The sequence below is a fragment of the Crinia signifera genome, chromosome 12, assembly GCF_055691185.1.
Source record: "Crinia signifera chromosome 12, ASM5569118v1, whole genome shotgun sequence".
NCBI classification, from domain to species: Eukaryota; Metazoa; Chordata; class Amphibia; order Anura; family Myobatrachidae; genus Crinia; species Crinia signifera.
In genome coordinates this window covers 35,966,269-35,982,003 of record NC_139228.1, presented here as the reverse complement: position 1 = coordinate 35,982,003, position 15,735 = coordinate 35,966,269, and the positions used below count along the sequence as shown (strand labels likewise).

At 44.0% G+C, this 15,735-nt stretch overlaps 1 protein-coding gene across 1 annotated transcript in view; it reads right to left on the bottom strand.

The window, feature by feature from the left end:
- BRF1 (BRF1 general transcription factor IIIB subunit) overlaps window positions 1-15,735 on the bottom strand; it is a 343,261-nt gene that overhangs the window by 120,762 nt on the left and 206,764 nt on the right. Inside the window, exons 9-11 of the mRNA XM_083166801.1 lie at window positions 15,517-15,556; window positions 14,416-14,508; window positions 13,432-13,671 (exon numbers count right to left, since the gene is read on the bottom strand). Of these exons, the coding sequence (XP_083022927.1) occupies window positions 13,432-13,671; window positions 14,416-14,508; window positions 15,517-15,556 (373 nt within the window). The remainder of the gene's footprint in view (window positions 1-13,431; window positions 13,672-14,415; window positions 14,509-15,516; window positions 15,557-15,735) is intronic.

The window sequence follows — 15,735 nt, the reverse complement described above, 5'->3', positions numbered from 1 at the left end:
TAAATCTTGCTTTCACCTCTACCAAAAGCTGTGCACTCAGTGACAACTTAATGACCGCTAGCCTATCACTTGATCACTCCAAAATATTCTCCATCCTACTTTAATGCTGCGGTGTCTCTCCAAGCACCTTGAAAACAACTTTGCCACCTTGCATGGTCTCCAGTGGTAGCAACCCTGGCACTCATGACAGACTCCATGTCTTTTTCCCCACGCTCTGCTGAGAACCAATGAAAGAAACCCTAATCTTGCAGTTCATGATATTCCACCTGAGTTCAAATCCTTATCTTCAACCTGTGCAACCACCCTTCACTAACTAAACTGGCTTATCCCACCTGCTCTTTTCATAAAGCTTATGCCCCTACACATGGTGACTATATAGTCAAAATAGAATAGAAAGCAAGAGGTTTTCAGCCGCTTTCGGTCCCGATGAGTGCTCCGTTCCAGTAGAAATCGCACAGAAATATAGAATTTGCACGCAAGACTATATAGAACAGATCTGTACCATATAGCCGTAATCAAATATGTTTTGCTTTCCATGCAAATCGCAAGGCAATTGTACTGTGTGTACACCCCTTAACTTAAAGGAAAAAGACCAAATCTGGCAAAAAAATCCCTTCAGACCAGACCCCCATCCTTTCACCTTACCACCTTTAGTCTCTTCCCTCCTGAGATTGCACCGTACAATCTTCCACCTCAACCTGCCCTCACCTATCCTGAAAAAGCGACAACCAATTAACAAGCATTGACCCTGTAAAACTCTCCAATTGTCAGAGGCCTCGGTAGGACAGCAAAACTTGGCAGGTTTAATGTGGTAACATTGCTGGAAAAGAGAATGGGGGAGGGGGGGGGGGGCGATTACTCCATATTCATCTCCATTACTGTATTTGAAGTTTGAGTGCAAAACAGAGTTTAGAATCCACAGAATCTAGGACATGATTTTGCTACAGTTCATCTATTCTCAGTTGACAGTAATTCTGCCTTTGATAAAATAAACTATTCAGAGTAAAGGAAGCAACAGGGGGCAAGCAGGCTTTTTGAAGCACTGTAGTACAGCAGAAATGACTAGAAAGGTTTTTATTAGACATTGTGAGGGTATTCTCCTTCAAGGGTAAATTCCTGTCGTCATATTAAAGGCTGTCCTGGCAATGAGATAATTAACACACGCTACACAGAATAGAAAGAGGAGTCCTGGGTATAGAGTCTTTGGCCACTGCTGGAAAGTCTGACATCAGTGGGTTCTCAGATAAAATTGGAGAATAATGTGAAAGTCACAAAGCAAACACGTTTATCTCTCCGATATCCCCTGCACACATACAGTAGGAAGCACAGCCGGACACACCTGAGAACGCAGCTATTTCTGTAGCCATAACGAGTTGCCAGTACATCAAACAGAGATGCATTACACGTTAGAAGCATTGACTCAGTGTTTGTAAGCAAACAGAACATGGAATAAGTACATTTCTATTTATAGCCTTTCCCGGGGGAGTTCAAGGGACATCCGATGCGATACATCACAGGTGCTAAAAAATTATCGGCGATGTGCTGCTGGTGGTCCGATCCCGATTGATCTTATGTACTGCATATAAGATCATTAGGATCCAATTTGATGCGCATGAGAACTCGCATTGGATCTGATCAAGTGAAACACCTCCGATTTGGGCCGATATATCGGCGTGATCTGTCAAAATCGGGTGAAGTAAAAAAAATAAACAGCAGGCACTAGAACATTCTCATGCAACCTGGCTAGCCATGAGGGGCTGTTTGGAGTAACTGTATGAGGACATATCTCTGTCTGCAGGACTTCCACTAAAGCCCCGTACACACAAGGCACTATGCTCGCTAAGCCATTATCGCTCAGCGAGCATATTGCCCATTGTCTCATTTTCATCAGCGACCAGCAATGGTCACTGATAAAAATTAGGCGCTCTGCCAGGGGAAGCCTCTGGTTGCAGGAACATGTTCCTGCGACCACTACAGGCGTTAATGATCTGTTAGGCGCTACCCTTGTGCAATGTGAAAGCATTTCCTGGTTACATCCAAAATCACCCAGTCTTTACACTGCACGCAATAAAATGCATGTATTTGTACCCACAGTTTGTTCCAGGCGCAAAGGTTTTGCTTTACTGCAAATTCAGAATTAGTCCCATAGTATCATCACTGCACTGTATGCTGGATCTGCTGCTATTTTGCATTATAGTCTGTCTTTACCAGTTAAGCTGGCCATACACTAGAACTATTTTGGAATCTTTTATGCTGGCCATAAACTAGAACGATCTGCTTGCGATTCTGATGGTGTCACGATTTCCCTTGAACTCCCCGGCAGCCCTGGACTTTTTTTACACACAATGTGCCAACGATCCATCGTGTGATCCAGTTGTTGCATACGATCGATCATCTCGCTGCTGAGTGGGAGTGTCCCGGTAAACTGCCAGTCAAGTAAAGCCGGTCGGACGAGCCATTAAACGACTGATCGCTTGTGCAAAAACAACTCCAGAGCTGCACCCAATCACGAATGATCAGATGTGCAGAACGCATGATCTAAGGGACGACCTCTCGACCCACAGGACCGCGCATCGAACCGTTATACCACACGATGTGCACAAAACCGGTCACACAACCTGCCCAAATCCTGCATTTGTACACAATATCGCTCTAGTGTATGGCCAGCTTTATTTCTTTATTAAGCGCACACATATTCCACAGCGCTTTAAGACAAGTCTCACATAACTGCAGCCAATCTGTTCATGTATAGATGTTCTGATGGCTGCCCATCGGTCGTGCCCCTCCCATTTAAAATTTACCTAAAAAGTAGACCAATTACCTTTCCAACACAAACAGCCATCCTACAGCATACACAGAGATGCAAATGAACTTGACAACACTATTCTCCATCTTTTTAACATTCATGAAGTCTAAATAAGCAGTATTTCACCTTCCATTCTGTGAAACGCTTAGTGTAAAAACAAGCCTGACCTAGAACCTTGAGTTTCCTCCCACCAAGTGGGTTAAGGAAAACCGCTTTCTTATTGAAATATCAAACTGCAATGACAATTTCTGCGGAGTACCTGGGATTTTCAATGAATGCAAAATGCCAGGAGCGGAGACAGCACCAAATTTCCTAAATGCCATAGATGCAATTAAAGCTGTGTATTAAATTAATTTCTTTTAAGTATCACAAGTAGATATCTTACACTGAACGGCTGCTTCTGCTGGAGGTGCATTTAATATGCCAGGGCTAGCTAGCAATTAATGAGGGGACAGAAGACATGCAATCTCAGTGATCAGCTTTGCACGTTCTAAGCGTAGAAAATGAAAACCTATCCGCGCCAGCAGTACAGTCAGCCTGTAATGATCCGAATGAACTGCGGTTGTGAAGATGAGCAGGATGTCACAGACAGGGGGAGGAGCAGGGTACTTGTCAATCATTTCAAACTGTTTAAAGGGTACTATGTTACTGAGATACAGCATCCAGGGAAGTCATGCACATCTCTACTAGGATATCTTGTGGGTTTCCTTGGTGATAGACCAGTGGAAACAGTGTACTTGTGTACAGTGATTTCAGTCAGGCATTGGACACCGTACACATTAATACACGGATTACAAACTGCTTAGATTGGGATGACGACAGTGAGATGGAAACTGTCAGTAGCAGATACTCTAATTAGCAAATGAGTTATCTCAGGGATGAGCCACAAGTCTGGTTTTATTTAACATATTTATAAATGATAATATTACTAGAAGAAAACATGTGCACACATGAGCAAGATAGTGACTAGGCTCACATACATTTCAATAAAAGCTAGTTAGCATGGGGAGTAATCACCGCTCACTCAGCAACCTGTAACACGGAAACTAGAAATGATTCCAGCAGACCTGACGAAGTCTTGTGACGAAACGCGATGGGGCGTGATCTCCTGACGTACTGGATCGTAGCCGCTGTTCCGTCCGTGGTCACAGACTGGAGAACGCCGCTACCGTTTTTTCGGTGCCGGGTCTGCTGGAATCATTTCTAGTTTCCGTGTTACAGGTTGCTGAGTTAGCGGTGATTACTCCCCATGCTGACTACCTTTTATTGAATTGTATGTGAGCCTACACTTTTTTTTTAAAGTAAAACTGGTCACTATCTTGCTTACGTGTGCGCTCCTTCTTTTCTTCTTGTTACATGTTCTTTTATAGTGAGGCCATGAAAAGCCTCTTGGAAGTGAGCTGCACTACACTGAAAAGACGGATGGTGTAATGGTTAGCATTACTGCCTCACAGCACTGAGGTCATGGGTTCAATACCCACCATGGCCCGAACTGTGCAGAGTTTGTATATTTTCCCTGTACTTGCGTGGGTTTCCTCCGGGTACTCCGGTTTCCTCCCACAATCCAAAAATATACTGGTAGGCTAATAGATTACCAACACAATTACCCCTAGAATGTCTGTGTGCATGTACAGGTTGAGAATATAGATTGTAAGCTCCACTGGGGCAGAGACGGATTTGACTATTCAAATACGCTCTGTACAGCGCTGCAGAATGTGTGTGCGCTATATTAATAATGGATAATAAATGAATATACATAAACACACACACACACAATATATAACTATCTGAGAACGACCAACCAAAATGCACAGTAAAAGGTAAGATAATGCATGTGGGACAGAAAAAGCTGAAAGCAAAACACCTTATCAGCAACACAGGAAAGGGTCCTTGGAACCCTATTCTCAGATAATATGGAGATGAGTGAACAGCGTGGTCAAGAAGTGATAAAAGCCTGAGAAAGTTATTTTTGCAAAAAGACACAGGGTTTTTTTTATTTGTCAATTTACAGAGAGATTGGGCATGCTGTATATTGTCCAGGAGGCACTGCACTGATCACTCTTTGGGCCCCCTTGGAAGGCTGGACCACTGAACGGTCATGGTACAGTACTGCAGTGGTGGGATAAAGTCTATATTCTGGTGGCTGGTAAAGTGTGTGTAGTCCAGAAGGAAGACTACAGCCACCAATTAGCTCTTACCCTGACATTGTGGGGGTGTGACGAGAGGACTGTAGATGCTGAAGTAGTACATAACCCAACACCACATGCCCAGGGGTCTACAGAACCTGTGAATTAGACCAGGTACATGGGTTTGGGTAACTGACCTTACACACTTAATGACATATTAGCGATGTTGTCGGTTCTAAGGGATTCAAAAGGCTCCACCCATCAAGAACACTGACTACAGTGCATGGACAACGGGTTCACTAAGAGATAACGCACCGCGGCAGCCAAAGTGCACTGTAATCACCGTATTTCTTCTCACTGCGGAGCTTTTGTTACAAGCTGCACTGACTGCTGTTTCAGGCCATAATATCTTAGAAAAAAAAAACTGATGCTTTTGTTGCAACTAAAAAAGGTATAATTCGGTGCTGCTACAACACTGTTCTGCAAAGATTTTGCTGGCCATCCCGAGAGGCACATTTGCAACAAAAAGAATCAAGTTGCATTTATTCCTTAGCACTTCGAGCTTGTGGCATTTCCTGTAATCTGCCGTCTCTACCTGTGTCGGTGGCTGTTACTTTAATTCTTTTGACCCAAACTTTTTTTCAGCATGGAGAATGTTTACATAGGGGGTCATTCTGATTTACTCACAATAGTGCGAGTTTGGCCCCGTCTCGATGTTTGCGGAACTGCGCATGGTCTTCCGCGAGCCGAGCCCTTCGCAAGAATCATGGCGGGCTGGGGGCAGCAGGGATGGAGAGCTCCCATGGAAATGCCCAGTGTCTCAGCGCTCGCAAATAAGTCAGTTCCCACTGACTTTTATTTGTAAAGCCAGGAAAAATCATTTGATGGTCAGAATCACCAGGAGCCGCTCTAACGTACGCACGTGCATACATAAAGTCACATAAAAGAGCATTGGGCCACAAGTGTGATATGTTATATCTACATTGGCCATGTCAACACTGATTAAATATGATCATGTCTATGGTGGTCCAGCTGCACAGACCAGCGGCATGTTCTAGTGGTCATTACAGTAAGTGTGACTTCAGGTATAGTCATCTAATGATGTAGCAGAACGGTGAGTGTTCTCCCCTATCCTGTACCCTTACTTCTAGGACCCAACCCTCCACTTTATCATAACAGCCCAGCGGCGTAACTATAGCACCGCAGCCCCCGCCACCTCGGGGGGGTGCTGTGCATGTGGGGGCGCCGGGGCTGCGGTGCTATAGTTAAACCCCCCCCCCCCCAATCCCCCGCAGACTTACCTATCGTGCTGGTCCCGGCGGCTCCGTTCTTCTGCTGAGGACTACCACAAAATGGCCGCCCCCATATAGCACACAGTTCTCTGAAACTGTCTGCTGTATGGGGACGGCCATTTTGTGGTGGTCCTCAGCAGAAGAACGGAGCCGCCGGGACCAGCTCGATAGGTAAGTCTGTGGGGGATTGGGGGGGGTTTGCATGGGCGGCAGGGCAGGGGGGTAGGGGTGCTTGGCAGGGCGGCGGCGAGGGGCGCCCAAGACGTAGCTACGCCACTGTAACAGCCGACATCATGAATGTCAAAATTGTTACTGTTGACCCAAAGACTACAACCCTTGGGCCACTATGTGGTGCATGTATATACGGTGACTGTTTGGCATAGCGCACCAGGGACGTGACGCCCCTTCTCTATGCAGCTTTTATTTTGTAGATATTCATACAGTTGTTTAATGCTCTCAAAACTGTAACCAGCAATATCTGTTTATTTAGGGAGATAATCTTTTATTTAATGTATTAAAGGCCATACCGAAGTGCGGAACTAGCTATTGCGCAAAGTCTCAATCTGTGGTTGCATCCCAGACGGATGAGTTGGCATTTTGAGTAACGGCGGAGGGCGGTGATGTGGTGTTGTAAGGAAACGGTCCAGACAATGCAGGCGAGTTTGGACCATTTTTGGGACATTTTGCGGTAACTGCATGATGTCACATGCAGTCGCTAAGCGCAGGAAAATGGCGATCTTGCACCTGCCATGGTAACTAGGCTGCGCCGGGAAGGCACTACAGTAAAAATGAAATTGCATTGTGGGGAGGGACTATGCTGGGTGGTCTCGCCCTGTGCTACAGATAGCAGAACGGAACATATTGGATTTCCCGTCAGGGACTCCTCCTTTATCAGGTACATCAAAAGGCTAAAAGCAGCTCTGGTACCCACCAGCAGTGATGCAAAGTGGGTGCCACATGGCTGTAGTGGGCAAGTCCTCTAGAAATGTGGTATGTAAGGGTTCTACTGTACATTAGTGTACTAGGACGAGTTCTACATTGCTTGCTACGCGCCAGGAGTGTGTATGGTACACTAACACCAGTTAATGCGATGTGCCCCAATATAGAGCTATGTCACTGGGGAACGGATAGGCAGATGCACATGAATTTTAGTCCAATGCACAAGAGTGCTGGGCTCCTTCCAAGCAACAGGTACGCCTGAAGGACTTAAATAAATGTCTATATTTCCTGTATGTCAAAATAAAACATTGGGACCTGTCATGCAGAGCTCACACATTGTGAGAGTAATTTCCTGCTCAGATGGATGTTGTGTTATTACTTTCCTTTAGTAGAAACACAATATTCTCAAATAATATTGTTTTAAACCCACACAAACCCCAACAGTTTGAATAAACAGGGCCAGACACAAACAAGAGAGAAAATGTTTCAACATGTTGAAAGTTAACTGCATAGCGCTCTTACAGTACGTGTAACGTGCGTTATTAATCTGGTGCAAGCCGTTTATGTGCTTGGTTATAGAATGTACAAGGCTAGCAGCGAGCAATGCAGTCCTCTTCCTCTTACTGATGGCATATGTGAAGCGGATGGCCTTGTGTACTTACCTGTCCCGGATCACCCACGTACATTTCAGGGATGCTCATAGACTGGGTACACACCTGCAGATGGATTGGGCGAGCATTTACATGCACCATTGACCATTGGTTACGCTGTTAATCACCAAGGGCTTGTGCAGCAGGTGTATGGGCGGATGGTGGATCACCTCTATACACAGCACAATACTACATCACCAATGCAATTAGTGGCGTATCTATAGGATATAATGGGTGCAGTGTGCACACGGGCTCCTGTGTCCCACGGGGGGACAGGGGGGACTGCGCACCCTGTACCCACTTTTCAAATACTAAAGGTGCCCATACACGCACCGATTTTCCCGGTGCAATGCTATGCGATGAGATGCGCGCTCCCTTGGCATCTCATCGCACAGTACAAAGAGCATGTGCTGCACATATTTTTTGTACTGTCTTTTGATCGCATTGCATGCACAACGCATGCAATGCAATGCGATGCGATTTAGCACAAAATGCACGGCAAAAATCGGTGCGTGTAAGAGCACCTTTACCCTCAGGAGTCCATCAGGTGAGACAGGATCCCTGCTGAAATTGCTGGAAAATTGGTGCAGCGGCCATTTTTTTTCCAGGTGATCTGAGCAATCGAGTGCTCAGACTCCAGAACGCTGCACTGTTGCCACAAAAATGGCCGTAGCGCCATTTTAACGGAGATTTGCGCATGTGCAGTAGGGTGTGAGCACTCCATTGCTCTGGTCCTACTGCTCCCGGTGCTCCAGTCACTGCTTCAGGCAGAGAGGAGGGGGCATGCAAACTGGCCTACTACTCTTAAAACACCACTGGATGCAATACGCTTGTACACACTGGCTGACAAACCAGTAAAATAAATATAATATATATATATATATATATATATATATATATATATATATATATATATATATATATATATATATATATATATTTATTTCCCAGTACTGGCTGATATAGCCGTTTCCTTTTCTGCCCTGAACGTTGAATGGTTCTTCATTGGAACAGGGTCTAAACTGGCCACTATCACCCTATAACAGCAAAGGCATTTGGTGTAAAATTTTAGTAGTTAAGATCGTGAAAATGACTGAGACAAAAAAAAAAAAAAAAATAAGACAGGTGATCACCAGTGGCCTAAATATGGGGCAGATGTATTAAGCCTTAACAAGAGATAAATGCAAGGGTGATAGCAGGTGATTGACTGGACATTTATTTCTCTAACTGCCATGTTACAGGCTGTGTTTGAAAAAAGTCAGTAAGGAGCTGATTGGCTGGATATTTATCTCTCTTTATCACCCTTACATTTATCTCTTGTTAAGGATTAATACATCTGCCCCATTATGTGTTTTACTGAACACACTGACACGTAAGCTGTGAATGGGATCTGACTATGTATATGCCTGCAACAAAGGCACATACCTGTATTACACATATTTCAGTGGCGTAACTAGCTTTTGGGCGCCCCCCCGCCGTTAAAGGGAGGGCGCCCACCCACACACCCCGCCGCACCACCCACCCACGAACCCCGCCGCACCAACGCCCGCCCCGCCGCACCAACCCCCGCCTCGCCGCCCATGCAATCCCCCCCAGTCTTACCTGGCTACGCTCAGTACGCGCTGGTCCCGGCTCCCTTCTTCTGCTATGAGGACCACCACAAAATGTCTGCCCCCATGCAGCAGACAGTTTCAGAGAACTATCTGCTACATGGGGGCGGACATTTTGTTGTGGTCCTCATAGCAGAAGAAGGGAGCCGGGACCAGCGCGTACTGAAGACTGACAGGTAAGACTGTGGGGGATGGTGGCGGGGCGTAACTATAGCACTGCAGCCCCCGGCGCCCGCACATGCACAGCGACCCCCTGCGGTCGCGGGGGCTGCGGTGCTATAGTTATGCCCCTGACATATTTACACTTGAAGCAGCCACACATACCACAAGACACCAAAGCCATAAAAACAAGCAGACTGCATACAATATATAAATTACACAATAAAAAACACATACTATAACAATCAGAACAATTGGAGAGAATAGAAAGACAACACACATACATATTTTACAAATATAAGTGGCCCAAAAGAAAGTTGCTTAAGTGTCTGAATTCCCAACCCATATTGCCTGGGTGTGTGAGAACCACCCATAAGCTTTTGAACAACAGGTTTGGACACTCTGCATGAATTATTAGTGTGTTCATTTCAGTACAATGTTTACATACAATACTTTGCCAAGGACTATTTTGTCTTCAAATTCAAGAGCAATCTCAGCATGCCTGCTTATGAAAGACATTAGCTAATATCAGCTTTAGATACAGTGAGCGAGAAACCTGCAAATAAAAACAAACCACAGAGGTGCTTGTGCTAGGAAACAGGGAGAGACCCCCCCCCATACGGTTGAGTAATGGATCTCAAACTCGGGGGTAGATTTATTAAGCTCGGTGAAGTGATAAAGAGTCTGGTTTTTATCACCGTCCAATCAGCTCCTACCTGTAATATTTCAAACCAAGCCTGTAACTTCACAGGTAGGAGCCGATTGGCCGGTGATAAAAACCAGACACTTTATGACTTCACCCAGTTTAATAAATTTCTGGTGTGCCAGGAGCTATCTAATCAGACCCGTTAAGGCGGTTCTCATGCTGGCTTATCAGAGATTTTGTTTCACCTGCCTTCCAGTGAAAATGGGGCCGGTTTGGCTGAACACACACAGATTTCACTGAACCTGTGCGTTTTTGAAAGAAAATGTGCTTTGTATCGGGTGATCCAATTGGATAGCCCGATAAAAGAAATTGGTGAAACACCATGGAAAATACAGTAGCAAAAACTGAAGTTTTCCGCTCCTGATGTTCTATGGGGGATAACTGAATACCCTTTAAATCTACATATGTAAATATCCCTTTCACATCGCAAACCCAGGTCTGACCCAGGATCGCAATCCCGGGTCTGACGCTTTCAGATTAAACACAGGTCACCCAAAATACAGAGGGCAACCCAGATTTAACCCTTCTTAGAACAGAGGTCGAAATGCCAGGTTGGTTGACCTGTGGTGTTTGGTGTGGTGTGATAACACAGCACCTCAACACATCACCAACCCAGGTCAGAGCGGATTATTTGTGCGATGTGAAAGGGGTATTAAAGGATTTACAACATGAAGTAAAGGTTTCTGTAATAAGGACTGTGTGTAATCAGTATGACTTCTATGCCTGTCACACTTCCTGTCCTACAGCTGGGTGATCATCGATTTCTGCTTTTCACAAGACACATCTGCTTCTCATTAATGCTGTATATGGATCACTCAACTAACTGACATGCCCACAAATCTCATTTCAAGACAGGGCATTCATCAAACTGGGAATAGCTGGACATAGAGAGAGGGGGGAGGTCATGACGAATTGCATTTTATGCTGAACGCAGGTCTAATTTCAACTATTGGATTCAACACGTAATTTCACAGAGAGTTCTCTGTGACCGGGCATATTTACAAACGTTGACAGAAGATACAAATTAGAGAGTATCATAAATATTGGGGTCAATTTACTAAAGCTAAAAAAAAAAAAAAAAAAAAAGTGATGTTGCCTGTAGCAACCAGATTCTGTCTATTTTCTTTGATGCAATAGAGAAATAATAGACAGAATCTGATTGGTTGCTATGGGCAACCTCGTCACTTTTCATTTCTAGAAGCATTAGTAAATTTACACCATAGTCTGAAGGTTTATATTGTGATCGGCCATTTTGAATTGAAGTGAATTATTACAATCCTACTTGTGTGTAGGGATCCGGCACTCCCAGTGTATTCACATATTTTTTGCCATGGTATCACCACATCCATACAGGTGCCATAATGAGAATGTTCTGAAAGCACTTCAGTCCACACCCCAGCAGAGCTTATACTCTTTTTGCCCTATGCTGGCACACACAAAGCAGGGCCAGTGCCAATTGGATTACTCTACCATTATGCACTCAGGGGTAGATGTATGAAGCAGTGAGGAGAAGTGGCCCATGGCAACCAATCAGCTGCTCTGTATAATTTTATATTATGCAAATTATAGATGTTACTTCAGTGCTGATCGGTTGCCAGGTGCCACTTCTCCTCTGGCTCACTTCTTCCTTATCACTGCTTCATACATCTACCCTTCAGTTCTGTGGAATAAACCATCAAAATATATTTAATAGGCATACATTACAAATAAGGAATGCATAGCGACATTAGTGATGAACTATGAAATATAAGGAAGATTCCATGAAATAAGGAGGGAGTATAATCAGGGATGTTTTGTTGAGTTGGAAAGGAGTTGAATTTGCTATAGGTGGTCCTCACATGGACAATCCATACATATCATAAACCGATCATACATATTATTAGGCAAATACATTATAAGAATAGGACCACTATAACAGTGTTAGTGCCACGTGATAGTTTTAGGTCAGAAGATAGATATTTCTGAAGCACTACTGCTGTTGTGATCTGCTCAGTTAGAGTGCCTCCAGGCAGGGCAGCAGCCTTGGCAATGCAGGCAAGGGAAACGAGCATCAGCATTCCTTGCTCCCTTGTCCTCTTCACCTTATAAGATTGTTATGTGGGAAAGTAAATGTGTGATCCATGTCTTATCACTTTCATCAGTACAAAGGAGGGACTCTTACAGAATGGATCACCAACATGGTGCGTCAATCATGAGCTTGCATTGACACAACCTCAGGCACAAAAATGTTGCCACCAATTGGATATGTGCCTACATTTATTGGGTAGAACCGCGTGTATGGCCATTATTATATACTCTGCATACAAGTTTGAAATGATATACCCTCCAATTACCAATTCCTATTATGGTATTTATTATCATTTACCTAATCTACCTGTAGGTCTTTGAGCGGAAACATGATATGCAGCAGAACATACAAGCGCCACACAGAAGGCATCGTGGCCAAAATGTAACCCGACTCTACAAAGCCGCAATGCTAACCACTGTGCCGACATGATGAACTTACCCAACTCAACACAACCGGTGACCATATTTAAAAACATAATGTATAGCATTGCAGGATATGGAGATGATATTTCATAAAGAGTATGACAATAACAGCAATAGCTCAATCATTAATTGTCACTACACATATGGATTAAATACAAACTCAAACAGTAAAATATACTGTATGTGGGTAGACCATAACAACAGCAATTAAATGAAGGATTATTCAAAGCAGAATTAAGGGGAAGTACCAAACTAAACACAATCATACCATATGCTGCCCTTATGCTACCCCCAATATTGTGTCTGTTTTATCAACCCCTATGGAGCTGCTAATAAAAATAAGCCATTGCACAGAGAAATTGGGGCAATTCTGTCTTCTGTTGCTGGGTTCAAGCTGTGTTGCAACCACATGCAGAAGACCTCACTTGCAATAGAAATACCACAATGCTTCTAAAAGGAACCCCATTTTAAAAGAGGGGATCTATTTGCACCCCTCTATTACTTTTGTTAAAGATTGACTATGTTGTTATTGTGGTAGACCGGAATCTTGCGTGCCTTGTGATGTTTACATCTGGTACCCAAAGAGGAAAAGGTAGTCAATCCCTATACTAAATGTCCTATCACGAAGTGGAAGTTATACATTTCCCACTTACGTTTCTCTTGTTCCTTGGCATCAATGCATTCCTTGATTGAATCTGTGATCCCCAAGCTTGCTGCAGTAGGGAGAGGGCCCAGCAGAGATTCTATAGGAAGCGGCTTTATGGTAGGACCATAGAGTTCTAATTGAGTCCTCTCTCCGAGGTCATTGTAAAAATCCTTGTTAAGGTGGTTGGCCGTGACTTCCAGCTCCTCGTCCTCTCGGTCATCATCTCCAAATATACTGGATGAGTCGTCTATATTGGGGACAAATATTTAGCATCACATTATATTCTTGGCTTAACACTGGTTAAAAGTCCCCAACAACTGACAAACAATGGAGGTGGTTATTCTGTGAGCTGAGCCAATGAGGACATAGCGGATTAATACACTGCATAATGAAGGCACAAATATTCCGGAATAATTCCTTATCCAAAATGCTCGTGGCCCGAGCATTTTGGATAAGGGATACACAACCCTGTATTACTATCAGCGGATGTTAACGAAGACATCACCATCAAGTCATCAGTATGTGATAATTAGCTTAAGGAGAGATCTTATTTAAAACAGCAGCTATAATAAGATCGTTCTCATTGCCTGTAGAAGGACGGATACAAAATGCGGAGCACAAGAAAACACACCGACTCATTGATATCCCATTTCCTATTTAACTGATGCAAGTGTGATTACTATACTATTAAATGGTGCTAAATATACTGTACGCTCTCCCTATTCCCAGTGCTGTTCACTGCTATAGACGTACATTGTTCTACCGTTAGTACAATGTCTGTTATATGTCTACTATATTTGGAAGCATTAAAAGTAAAAAGGTTTATTACATTCAGACGTTCTTTATAAATTATTATAATCTTATCACCTTAAAAAGTACAACGCGAAGTGTACATTTGGAAAACAACAAGAAAATAAAGGTCAGCAATGTTAAAGGATTGACTTGAACTTCAATAAAACAACTTCAGAGGTCATAAATGATTAAATCTCACCATCTTTGTTGAAAGAGACATACATTCCTCTGGGCTTCGGCCTGCTACTCTCTAACTCATTCTCAATTTCATCCTGGTAAGTTGTGATTTCTCCTGTTATAAAAACAAGTTGGGAATAGGGAATAAGTTTTACAAAGAGGTGCATCAATTATACAAGCAAAGGGCTGCCATCAGGGGGGTGCTGTGGGCCCAGCCTCTCTGACAGAGAGGGAAGGGCCTGGGCAACTCATTTTGTCCACACCCCCCCCCCCCCCCGCATGCTGTACTGCCAATTAATATGCGGCACCGGGTGTTGAGCCAATCAGAGCGGCTGCCAGTACGTGAGCTCTGATTGGCTCAACACCCGGTGCCACATATTAAATGGCTGACGTTCGTTCAGCCACTGAGCAGCACAGGCAGCACAGCGGAAGGGGGATGGGGGAGCCGGGCAGTAAGTGAAGTGAGAGTGAGGCCAAGGGAGGGGGATTGCCAGGGTCTGGACTAGAAATCAGTCCCGGGCCCCAAAACTCCTAGTCGCAGCCCTGTACAAGCAGTACAGACAATTCTACTCTGTTAGGAGACTCTGCTCCTTCTTCTTTTTAACTCCCAGTCTCTAGAATGGAGGCAAGCAGGAAACCACCTGTAACATGATAAGGCCCAGTCGCATAGAACCTCGACATTGCTAACATAGGGCCTGATTCAGAGTTGATCACAAATGCAAAATCTTTCTCAAATGGGCAAAACCATGCAGCACTGCAGGTGGGGCTGATGTAACATGTGCAGAGAGCATTATATTTGGGTGCAATGCACATGAATCAGGCCAATAATCACCCACAATTTCTTTCAATGCAAACATTGTCTAGTGCAGGCATGTCCAACGTTGGCCCTCCAGATGTTGTGAAACTACACATCCCAGCATGCTTTGCCACAGTTTTGATATTAGAGAATGCTAAAACTATTGCAAAGCATGCGGAGAGGTGTAGTTTCACAACATCTGGAGAACCAACGTTGGACATGCTTGGTCTAATGTGTATACATACACCTTTATTATCTGATCAGAAGCACTGGATGACAGTATACATGATGTCTTTACAGACAGGTCAGATAAAGCGTCAACATTACCTTCCACGTCATCCAGTTTTTTTGCCAATTCTTGTTCTAGCTGGAAAGGAGTTAGAACATTGGACCATTAGTGAAAATTCTGTTGCTACAATATATTGCTTTGTTATACGGAAGCTAGATATCGTGGAATAAACCTAGATTAGATGCTTTTATATATCACACACCTATATGAAGTCAGATGATGGCATTTAAGGACAAAGCCCTGACCAGAGTTACCTC